Here is a 12,482-nt window from a genome sequence, read left to right as displayed (position 1 = left end):
TTGTTGTTTTTGGCAGCCCCGGGCTGGATTTGAACCTGTCACCTTAGGTATATGTGGCTGGCGCCTTAGCCACTTAAGCCACAGGCGCCAAGCCTCCCCCCCAAAAATTAGTGTCATTCTATATAATTAAAGGAAGCTGAAATATTCAAAGTAAACTGCTAAGTACTAAAGACATCCTAAAGGGAAATTAATAAATACTAAACAAAAAAAGTTCTAGTTACAAAGATAGTAAATTAGATGTACCATGAATTACATACAAAAAGAAAAGTTGTTTTTAACTAAAGAATCTAACACATCCTGCTTTAATACTATGTAACAAAAATAAAGTATCCTGTGACTCAGCAGTGCATAATAAAATTAGTAATAAAAGCAAATTTCAAGTAAAAAAATGGTAATGCTAAAATTTCTTCACTCTACTAGCTCATCTCATTTAAAAGATACAATTTTACCATGTGGCTTTACATATATTACCTCTAAATATCATATATAAATACTTTATATTACTTCCTACTTATAAATTTTAGTTAGTAGGTAATACATTTCTTAAAATACAAAGAACTTATGAAGAACTTTTGTCTATTATAAAAGTTTTCATACCAAAATGAGGATGCTTCCCAACCTTTTCAGAGAAATTACAAATTAAGAGATCAGCCATGCAATTCTTACAGTATTTGAGAAGCATAAAGTATTTTAGTTTCATAATGATTACTTTATCCTTTCATAAAATTTTCAGAAATAGGAAATTACAGAATTTTCAGAATATGAAATTACATAAAGTCAATTGTACATAAATTCAACCTTTATCTTTGAAAAGTTTCTCATTAATAGAAAACTCACCTCGTCTTTCCATCTAGGACATTTACTTTGTTAACATGAATGCTTTCTACAAGAACCATGTCATTCTGATTTTCATGCATTCCACATTCTGAAACTTTAGAGGAGGTAACTTCAACTTCAGTTCCAATTTGAGAATCTGACTGAAAAGACGAAAATCATAAGTACAATTTTTTGTTAACAGAAAGCCATACATCTTAAAATATTTCAATCATTAAGAAATATGTTTTCTTTTTTTTTTTTTGCTTTTTGTTTTTGAGACAGTCTCACTTTGTCACCCTCGATTGAGTGCCCTGGTGTCACAGCATACAGCAACCTCCAACTCTTGGGCTTAAGCAATTCTCTTGCCTCAGCCTCCTGAGTATCTGGGACTAGAGGTGTCCACCACAACCCCTGGCTTTGTTGTTGTTGTTGTTGCAGTTGTCACTGCTGTTTTAGCTGGCTAGGGCTGGGTTTAAACCTGCCACCCTGGGTATATGGGGCCGGCACCCTAGCCACTGAGCCACAGGTGCTGCCCAAAATATGTTTTGTTTTTAAAATTAAGATTCAGACTAGGGCCAGGCATTGAGGGCCACACCTATAATCTCAGCACTCTGGGAAGCTAAGAATGGAGGACAGCTTGAGGTCAGAAGTTGGAGACCAGGCTGAGCAAGAGCAAGAACCCATTACTACCAAAACTCAAAAAATTAGCCCAGTGTGGTAGCACCTGCCTACAGTCTAAGCTACTGAGGCAGGAAAATCATTAGAACCTAGGAGTTTGAGGATACAGTGAACTATGATGTTAGAACTCCATTCTACCCTAGGTAACAGAGCAAGACTCTTAAAAAAAAAAAGATTCAGACTGGATATATTTTTGGTAGTAAAATACTGATATTCTGCTGCCAAAATAAGAATCCCTACCTCAGAGAGAAAGTTTCAAAGATTATTGCAGTAGTATGTTTACATAATGCTTTAAAAGCTATTAACACTCGCCCGCTGTGAATTAAAAAATAAGTGGGCACACTGGCTTTTGCCCATAATCCCAGTGATCAGGGAGGCTGAGGTGAGAGTCTGCAACAAGACTGGGCAATCTGGCAAGACTCTATCTCTAAACAAATAAGAAAAATTAGCTGAGCTATGTTTCTTCCATTGCCTTCCAACCTAGGAGAGACATGGTAAAATAACAATGATAAAAAAAAATAGGCTTGGCGCCTGCAGCTCAAGCAACTAAGGCGCCAGCCACATACACCCAAGGTGGCGGGTTCGAATCCAGCCCAGGCCCACCAAACAACAATGATGGCTGCAACCAAAAAATAACCAGGCGTTGTGGCGGGCGTCTGTGGTCCCAGCTACTTGGGAGGCGGAGGCAGGAGACTCGCTTGAGCCCAGGAGTTGGAGGTTGCTGTGAGCTGTGATGCCACAGCACTCTACCCAGGGTGACAGCTTGAGGCTCTGTCTAAAAAAAAAAAAAAAAATAGCTTAATGGGTTTTTTATAAAAAGGGATTTTTGGTTCAAGTAAGGATTATAATCACTTTAAATCTAAATTTTGCCTTGGTAGGCCAAGAAAAGAACAGAAAAATAAGAACTAGCTAAAATGGACATTTCAGGCATTTTTAGGGTCCCAAAGGTCCTTATAAATTAACCCTATATTAGGAAAAATGAGAAACTGTAGTTGAATATACCTTTATTTACAAAATATTCATTATAAAATTTTACAAAGATGTAACCAACACATAGAGAATACTTTGCAAATACTTGTGCACAAACATGTACATGGAAACAGACATGCCAAAGGTTTTCAGTGGTTATCTCAAGGTACAGAAATTTGGGATATTTATCATATTATTTTGTATTAAATTAAATATTCATAATTAATAGCTTTATTAGTTACAGAAAAATTCTGTTAACATTTTATAAAAAATATTCAGAAGAGTAAATCTGAAACAAAACTGAATACTGTATTCCCTGGGTAAAATAAGTGTCAAATGCCTATATTCTAAGCCAAGTCTCAGCTACTATTTGACTTTTTAATATGCATTAAAAGACCAAATTTAATTACATAACAGTAACTTACCGCAATAAGATCTTTATTATTAATTTCATCTTTCTGTAGTACTGTTCTTTCTTCCTTAATTATGCCTTTGGTTTCACCTTTTCCTGCTATTTGCCTCTGTCCAGCCCTTCTTACATTTGGTCTGGGTCTCTGAAGTCGACCTCTTATTGGGTGAGGACTTTGGATAACACTTTCTTTGACTTCTTCTTGGAAAGTGTTTATATTATGACTCCTAGAAAAGGGAACAAAAAGAAAGAAAGGGAGCTTGACTATAAAATGTTGAAAACCACTATAGAATTATAAAATTTTAATCTCTAATTACCTCTCTATAAAATATATGTATATATATCTTTTTTTGTAGAGACAGAGTCTCACTTTATCGCCCTCGGTAGAGTGCCATGGCCTCACACAGCTCATAGCAACCTCCAACTCCTGGGCTTAGGAGATTCTCTTGCCTCAGCCTCCCGATCACCTGGGACTACAGGCACCTGGCCATAACGCCTGGCTATTTCTTTTTTGCAGTTTGACCAGAGCCAGGTTTGAACCCGCCACCCTCAGTGTATGGGGCCAGTGCCCTACTCACTGTAGCCACTGGGCCACATATATTAAAGGAAAATTACCTTCTAGGTATAAACATATTTTATTTTAGAAAAGAAAATAGTTATTTTAATTCTCAAAAGGTAATAAACTTGTATAATGTACCTAAGTAGCCAAATCTCCAGAAAGAAAGTAGAATAGTGGTTGTCAGAAACATAAGAAGGGGTAATGGAGAATTAATGTTTAATTGGAACAGTTTCATTCTGAAACATAAAAAGCTCTGGAGATAGATGGTGGTGGTCATTGCACAACAATGAAAATGTACTATACATTAAAAAGAATTAAAACTGTAAATTATCAGAGTGACACCGGTAGCTCAGCAGCTAGGGCTAATAGCCACATACATCGGAGCTGGCAGGTTCAAATCCAACCCAGGCCTGCCAAACAACAATGACAACTACAACCAAAAAATAGCCAGGCGTTATGGCAGGTGCCTATAGTCCCAGCTACTTGGGAGGCTGAGGCAAAAGAATCACTTAAACCCAAGAGTTTGAGGTTGCTATGAGCTGATGCCACAACACTCTACTGAGGGCGATAAAATGAGACTCTGTCCCAAAAAAAAAAAAAAAAAAAAAAATTGTAAATTATCTGTCATAAATACATTTTATCAATTTTTAGAAGGGTATTAAATAGATAGCTTATATACACACAGATTCAGTATCCCTTACCCATAATGCTTAGGACCAGAAGTGCTTCAGATTTTTAATTTCTTTAAATTTTGAAAAATATGTGTTTGCATTTGTACTTACTAGTTGAGCATTCCTAATTTGAAAATTGGAAATGTTTCAATGAGCATTTCCTTTGCAAGTTACATAACCTCTTGAGAAGTTTCAAATTTTTGGCATGGCGCCCATAACTCAGTGGATAGGGCTCCACATACACCAAGTTTGGCAGGTTGGAACTCAGCCCAGGCCAGCTAAAACAACAATAACAACTGCAACAAAAAAATAGCCAGGTGCTGTGGTGGGCACCTGTGGTCCTTAGCTACTTGGGAGGATGAAGCAAGAGAACAGCTTAAGCCCAAGACTTAGAAGTTACTGTGAGCTGTGATGCCATGACACTCCACCCTGGGCAACAGCTTGAGACTCTGTCTCAAAAAAAAAAAAAGATGTTTCAAATTTTGGAGGAAGTTAGATTTTCAGACTAGAGACATTAAATCTGTATTTTCTTTTTTTTTTTTTTGAGACAGAGTCTAACTTTGTCATCCTCCAAAGAGTGCCACAGCATCATAGCTCATAGCAACCTCAACTTCTTTGGTTCACACAATCATCTTGCCTCAGCCTCCCAAGTAGCTAGGGCTACAGGCACAACACCCTGCTATTTTTAGAGACAGGGTCTTGCTCTTGCTCAGGCTGGTCTCCAACTCCTGACCTCAAGCAATCCACCTGCCTCAGACTCCCAGAGTACTAGGATTATAGGCGTGAGCCACCATGCCTGGCCACAACCCGTACTCTTTTAACATATTTACTTGGCATAGCATCTGAAGCAGCTGACAGCAAGGATAAGCAGGCAAGCATTAATAGGTGTTAGATTCAATCTGATTTTCTATTCTAGGCATTCTGCCATATCAATAAAATTAAACCAATTACATATACTCCTTACATTCACTTTCAAAATCCATTATCATATCTTAATTTAAAAACTCAAGAAATGTTTAAAAGAAGTGTCTCTCTTCTTTTAAAAGACATATTACTGTTTACCCTATAGAAACAACTAAATCATCTTCCTTGGCTTGTGTTAACAGAGACTCCTCTTTAGGTCCACAAGCATTTGAAGGTGAAAGGTCCTTTTCTGTCTGTGTACATGGTAATATCACAGTCTCCTCTTCCATTTGACCTGATGTGTCATCTTCTCTTGGTGCCATTAGGGAAGGATCATCCTATAAACAAACAAAAAAAATTCATTCAGAGTTGGTGAAAGTATAGGGAAATAAAAACTTTCATACACTATTAAAAGAAGAAATTGGTAAAGTCTTTGTAGAGATAAATAGGGTATTATCTACTAAAATCTTAAATTTCCCGCAATTCTACTGCTAGAAATTTATCTTATAAAAGTACTGAAATAAGTACCTAGAAAAGCATACACAAAGGCATTTATTGTACCAATTTAAGAACTTCTCCAACACATATAAAAGAAGAAATAAATAAAGACTTGGTGCAGCGGCTCACGCCTATAATCCTACTACGCTGGGAGGCCAAGGCAGGTGGATTGCTTGAGCTCGCGAGTTTGAAACCAGCCTGAGCAAGAGTAAAAATGAAAACTGAGCCAAATGGATTGCTTGAGCCCAAGACTTTGAGGTTTCTGTGACCTATGATGCCATACCATTCCAGCAATGGTGACAAAGTGAGACTCTGGCTCAAAAAATAAATAAATAAATAATTAGAAATGAGACAAATCAGTAGGGGACTGAATAAATCTCAATTTATTTATAATGCAATTAGTATATAGCCATTTCAAAGAAGATAAGTTTCTTTGTACTAATCCTAAAAAGATGTTCACAGTACTATGTTAAGTGGAAAAATCAAAAAGCAAGAAGTGATGCCATTTTAATAATAATAAAAAAAAACTTGCACATTTTATTATTTTATAAATAAGTATCTATACAAAAAAAGTATATAACAAAGGTGGCGGGTTTGAACCTGGCCTGGGCCAACTAAATAATAGCAACAACAACTAAAAAAAAAAAATAGGGCAAGGCCTGTGACTCAGTAGGTAGGGCACTGGCCCCATATACCTAGGTTGGCAGGTTCAAACCTGGCCCCAGCCAAACTGCAACAAAAAAAACAGCCAGGCGTTGTGGCGGGCACCTGTAGTCCCAGCTACTTGGGAGGCTGAAGCAAAAGAATCACCTAAGCCCAGGACCTGAAGGTTGCTGTGAGCTGTGACGCCACAGCACACTACCAACAGTGATAAAGTGAGACACTGTCTCTAAAAAATAAATTAATTTAATTTAATTTAATTTAATTTTAAAAAATAGTGAGGAGTTGTGGCAGGCACCTATAATCCCAGCTACTTGGGAGGCTAAGGCAAGAGAATCACTTAAGCCCAAGAGTTTGAGGTTGCTGTAAACTGTGACACCACGGCACTCTACCAAGGGCAATATAGAGCGACTCTGTCTCAAAAAAAAAGTCTAGGTAAATCTATTCAAAATTGGTATATGATTTAACTTGAAAGGAGGGATGGAAAATAAAGAAGTCTCAATTTTAAGAAGAGATACATTTGGGTGGCACCTGTAGCTCAGTGGGTAGGGTGCCAGCCAAATGCACCAAGGCTAGCGGGTTGGAACCCAGCTCAGGTGTGCTAAACAGGAATCACAACTGCAACAAAAAAACAGCCAGGCATTGTGGCAGGCACCTGTGGTCCCAGCTGGTTGGAAGGCTGAGGCAAGAGAATCACTTAAGCCCAGGAGTCTGAGATTGCTGTGAGCTGTGACATCATAGCACTCTACCCAGGGCAACATGGTGACATTCTGTCTCAAAAAAGAAAAGGAAGGCTCAGCACCTGTGGCTCAAGTGGCTAAGGCACCAGCCACATACACCTAAGGTGGTGGGTTCAAATCCAGCCTGGGCCCGCCAAACAACAATGATGGCTGCAACCAAAAAATAGCTGGGCATTGTGGTGGGTGCCTATAGTCCCAGCTACTTGGGAGGCGGAGGCAGGAGACTCACTTGAGCCCAGGAGTTGGAGGTTGCTGTGAGCTGTGATGCCACAGCACTCTACCCAGGGGGACAGCTTGAGGCTCTGTCTCCAAAAAAAAAAAAAAAAAAAAAGGAAAAGGAAAATATATAGATACATATGATTAGAAGTACAAATGCTGGCTGAGCACAATGAGTCACACCTGTAATCCAACACTCGGGGGGGCCAGGGCAGGTGGAGTGCCTGAGCTCAGGAGTTTGAGACCACCCTGAACAAGAATAAGGCCCCATCTCTATTAAAAATAGAAAAATTAGAAAAAAATTCCGAGCTACTTGGAAGACTAAGGCAAGAGGATTGCTTGAACCCAGAAGTTTAAAGTTGCGCTGAGCTATGATGACACCATAACACTCTAGCCTGGGTAACAGAGTAAGACTATGTCTCAAAAAAAAGTAAAATGTTGATGTGGATACACAGTAAGGAACTAACCTATTTAATATGGCAAAAAGAATTTTAATTCCAGGCAGGGTGCAGTGGCTCATGCCTGTAATCTTAGCACTCTAGCAGGCCAAGGTGGATGGACTGCCTGAGCTCACAGGTATAAGACCAGCCTGAGCCAGAAGGAGACCTTGTCTCTAAAAATAGCCAGGCATTACAGCAGGCCTCTGTAGTCCTAGCTACTCAGGAGACTGAGGCAAGAAGATTGCCTGAGCCCAAGAGTTTGAGGTTGCTGTGAGCTATGATGCCACCACACTCTATCCAGGGCAACACAAAGTGAGAGTCTGTCTCAAAAAAAAAAAAAAAAAAAAAAAATTTTTAACACCAGAAGGTACTTATATGTGGAAAACACATAACTTAGAAGTATTAATATTTGAAATCAAAGTTATTAATGTTATATCATACAAACTTAATCTCTTATGGACCAAGTTAATAAAATAAATAAAATAGCTCCTTTAACTCACATCAAGCTTTTAAGTTTTCATTTCAGTTTCACAACAAGGTGAAATAAAGGACTGTTATTCTCATTTTCCCTATGAAGACACTTGTTACATCATTTGCCTATGGTCACACAACCAGAACTTATAATAGATCGGAGTCCTCCTTACTGCTATCCCATGACACACTTGCCCATCATCAGATATCTAAGATTCTTACACAAACTGCGTGGAACAATGAAGCACGTTACACACAGGAACAATGCCACGTGGGGACAATGTTATGAAGAAATATTTATAATATTTTAAATTCATGTTTATTTTAGCAACCACAGTAACAAAAACTTGCACACACAGAACGTACATCTTAAATATCACTCACATGTTGAGAAGGGAGAGTATTAGTTGGTTCACTGTTCTGCTGTATCACAATAGTCTCCGTTTTATCAGTTTCAGATTTCTTCCCACATACATATTTTTTTGCTTCTACAGTCTCTCTCTTTGAAGCTGCTCTTGCTAAGTTTGGTGTTGGTCTTTTGAATCGACTTCTCACAAAAGGTGCTGGCTTAACTTCAAGTGGCTTCTGTTCTTGAGGAAGAGATTTGCTATTGGAACAAAGATTATCAAACTTAAGAATGAACTGGAAGGGCCCTGAGAACCAGTGTGTTAGGACAACCATACAGTTTGGCAGTAAACATTTAATTCTAATGCTTTCTTTTTTTTTTTTTTTCCCTTGAAACGCAGTCTCACTCTGTTGCCTGGTCTACAGTGCAGTAGCATCATCATAGTTCACTGCAACCTCAAACTCCTGGACTTAACCTGGGACTACAGGTGACCACCACTACATTGGACTAATGTTTTTCTATTTCTGGTAGAGACAGGGTCTCGGTCTTACTCAGGCTGGACTTAAACTCCTAAACTCAAGCAATCCTCTTGTCTCAGCCTCCGAGAATACTAGGATTACAGGCGTCAGCCACCATGCCCAGCCTTAATTCTCTTAACAGGAAAACAAAAGTAACTACTTGGTGAATCCTTAAAAACATGAGTGGTACAATCCAAGTATGAGCCAAGGAACCACACCATCTTTGTCCAGAGAAAATTCCAGTCTCAACCCTGTGTTGATTTTGAAGATTATATACAATTTTGTGTTGTTATTTTCACAATCAACTGTCAGAATGACCTCGATCCTCTCTCCCAGTATTTCCAAAACTGTTTTAAAATCAGTATGTGTGTTTTGGGTTTTTTTGGTAGAGACAGAATCTCGCTTTATTACCCTCAGTTCAGTGCCATGGCATCACAGCTCACAGCAACTTACAACTCCTGGGTTTAGGTGATTCTGTTGCCTCAGCCTCCCGAGTAGCTGGGACTATAGGTGCCCGCCACAATGCCCAGCTATTTTGTTGTTGTTGTTGCAGTCTGGCTGGGGCTGGGTTTGAACCCGCCACCCTTGGTATATGGGGCCAGTGCCCTACCCATTGATCCACAGGCGGTGCCCTCACTATGTGTTTTTTTTTTCTCCCCTTCCCCACAACCTCTCCTTCTATTCTTAAAAGAAAAAAAATAGGAAAGGAAAAAAAATTAAAATTGCTATGTGTATGTCATATCTTGAAACCTGACTTAGTTTAATCTGCAAATATCACTTTACACGGTTTTTTCTTTAGAAGCACACTTATACCTTAAATTAACATCTGAAAACTGCTCTGGAACATCTGGAGGTTGCATCACCAGGTCTTCTGTTTTATCAAATTCAGAAGTCTGTGAAGAAATCTTGAAGTGACTTGGTAAGTCCTTTTCAGAATTTCTTTTTTCTTCTACAGATGTATGCATCACCAATAGTACTTCACTGCTAATATTCTGAAGGAATAGTCACAGTGAACCAGCACATATGGAAGACTCTTATGTCATACATTTCAAACAAAACAAAAGCTACCACATTCTTCTATACACATCCCTTTAAAAATGTAGGGTCAGGGGGCAGTGCCCATGGCTCAGTAGGTAGTGCAATGGCCACATGCACCAGGGCTGGCGGGTTAGAACCCAGCCCCAGCCTGCTAAAAACAAAAAAATAGTCAGGCGTTGTGGCAGGTGCCTATAGTCCCAGTTACTAAGGTGGCTGAGGCAAGAGAATCACTTAAGTCTAAGAGTTTGAGGTTGCTGTGAGCTATGATGCCATGGCACTCTATGGAAAGCAACAAAGTCAGAAACTGTCTCAGAAAAAAAAACGTAGGGTCAGTTTTCAATTTTTTTTCAATTTCTTTTTTTTTATTCATTCATTCATTTATTTATTTTTTTTGAGACAGTCTCTCTATGCCACCCTTGGTAGAGTGTCATAGCATCACAGCTCACAGCAACCTCAAACTCTTAGACTCAAGTGATTCTCTTGCCTCAGTCTCCCAAGTCACTGGGACTACAAATGCCCGCCACAATGCCTGGCTATTTTTAAAGACACGGTTTTACTCTTGCTGAAGCTGGTCTCAAACCCCTAAGCACAGGCAGTCCACCCACCTCAGCCTCCCAGAGAGCTAGAATTACAGACGTGATTACAAACCACTGCGCTTAGCCTAAGTTTTCAATTTTTAAATAAAATTTACTTGCAAATGTAATTAAAACCTAGAATTGAGGAACTTTTTCTTTTATACTGCATATTATGACTTTTTCTAACCACAAATGACATTACCTATTAGGAAAAAGTCCTTGAAAAAAGTTATAAAAGCATGAACTTCAAGAAACTGGAAATTTTAATGAAAGGAACTTTTAGAAAGAGTTAAATGCAGCAGGGCAGGAAATGAAAAGAGAAACAAATACAGTTAAGGCCAAAAAAAACCCTTCTAGTATGTTCATACTACAGTTACTACAATTTCAGTCCATTTCCTATACTCTTTTTATCTAAAAGAGTCACTTCAAACTGACATTACAGGGCAGCACCTGTGGCTCAGTGAGTAGGGTGCCCGCCCTATATACTGAGGATGGCGGGTTCAAACCCAGCCCCTGCCAGCTAAAACAGCAGTGGCAACTGCAACAAAAATAGCCAGGCGTTGTGGTGGGCACCTGTGGTCCCAGCAACTCGGGAAGCTGAGGAAAGAGAATAGCCTAAGCCAATTGCTGGAGGTTGCTGTGAGCTGTGATGTCACAGCACTCTACCAAGGGGCAACAAAGTGAGACTGTCTCTACAAAAAAAAAAACTGGCATTACAGTAGTCACATCTCAGCCCAGGCACAGTGGCTCATACCTGTAATCCTAGCACTTTGGGAGCCAAAGTAGGAAGACTGCTTGAGCTCAGGAGTCAAGACCAGCCTGAACAAGAGCAAGACCCTATCTCTACAAAAAATAAAAAAATCAGACAGGCATGGTGGGGCATGGCTGTAGTCTCAGTTACTGGGGAGGCTGCGGCAGGAGGATTGCTTGAGCCCCAGAGTATGAGGTCGGAGTGAGCTATGACAATGCCACTGTGCTCTAGCCAAGATGACAGAGTGAGACTCTGTCTTTAAAAAAAAAAGTCTCTTTCCCGTCTTGCAAGATGGTGGGTGAAAAAGTTGAGAAGCTGGTTTCTAAAGAGAAAAAACAAGCTTCTAAAGAGAAGAAACCAGCTTCTAAAGAGAAGAAGCCTGTTAATAAAAAGAAGAAGCCTAAGGCCAAGAAGGGGATGCCCCACTGCAGCCGAAATCCTGTTCTGGTCAGAGGAATAGGCAGATATTCCTGATCTGCCATGTATTCCAGAAAGGCGATGTATAAGGGGAAATACACACAGCAGCTAAATCCAAGATTGAAAAGAAGAAGACGGCGAAGGTCCTCGCCACTGTTACAAAACCAGTTGGTGGGGACAAGAATGGTGGTACTCGGGTGGTTAAACTCGCAAAATGCCTAGATATTATCCCACCAAAGATGTGCCTCGAAAGCTGTTGAGCCAGGGCAAAAAACCATGTAGTCAGCATGTGAGAAAACTGCGATCTAGCATCACACCTAGGACCATTCTAATTATCCTCACTGGGCACCACAGAGGCAAGAGAGTGGCTTTCCTAAAGCAACTGGGCAGTGGCTTGCTACTTGTGACTGGACCTCTGTCCTTCAATGGAGTTCCTTTATGAAGGGCACACCAGAAATTTGTCATCGCCACCCACCACAAAAATTGACATCAGTAATGTTAAAATCCCAAAGCATCTTACTGATGCTTATTTCAAGAAGCAGCAGCTCCGGAAGCCCAGACACCAGGAAGGTGAGATCTTTACCACAGAAAAAGAGAAATACAAGATAACAGAACAGCGCAAGGTTGATCAAAAAACTGTGGACTCGCAAATTTTACTGAAAATCAAGGCTATTCCTCAGCTCCAGGGCTACCTGCGATCCATGTTTGCCCTGACAAATGGAGCTTACCCTCATAAAATGGTGTTTTAAATTTCTTAAAAAGAACCTAATTAAATGGCTAAAAGATTTTTGAAAAAAAAAAAAAAAA

At 39.6% G+C, this 12,482-nt stretch overlaps 1 protein-coding gene and 1 pseudogene across 1 annotated transcript in view; one reads left to right on the top strand and one right to left on the bottom strand.

Moving 5' to 3' along the window:
- Nucleotides 1-12,482, bottom strand: part of BDP1 (B double prime 1, subunit of RNA polymerase III transcription initiation factor IIIB) — a 114,892-nt gene that overhangs the window by 45,046 nt on the left and 57,364 nt on the right. The window contains exons 17-21 of the mRNA XM_023510861.1: nt 9,708-9,886; nt 8,415-8,637; nt 5,165-5,343; nt 2,889-3,099; nt 838-977 (exon numbers count right to left, since the gene is read on the bottom strand). Of these exons, the coding sequence (XP_023366629.1) occupies nt 838-977; nt 2,889-3,099; nt 5,165-5,343; nt 8,415-8,637; nt 9,708-9,886 (932 nt within the window). The remainder of the gene's footprint in view (nt 1-837; nt 978-2,888; nt 3,100-5,164; nt 5,344-8,414; nt 8,638-9,707; nt 9,887-12,482) is intronic.
- Nucleotides 11,543-12,444, top strand: LOC100955113 (annotated as a pseudogene).

This window comes from Otolemur garnettii, unplaced genomic scaffold (genome assembly GCF_000181295.1).
Source record: "Otolemur garnettii isolate 467f Iridium unplaced genomic scaffold, OtoGar3 scaffold00017, whole genome shotgun sequence".
Classification (NCBI taxonomy): domain Eukaryota; kingdom Metazoa; phylum Chordata; class Mammalia; order Primates; family Galagidae; genus Otolemur; species Otolemur garnettii.
The sequence above is the reverse complement of the archived record's forward strand: the minus strand, read 5'-3'. Positions and strand labels throughout refer to the sequence as shown.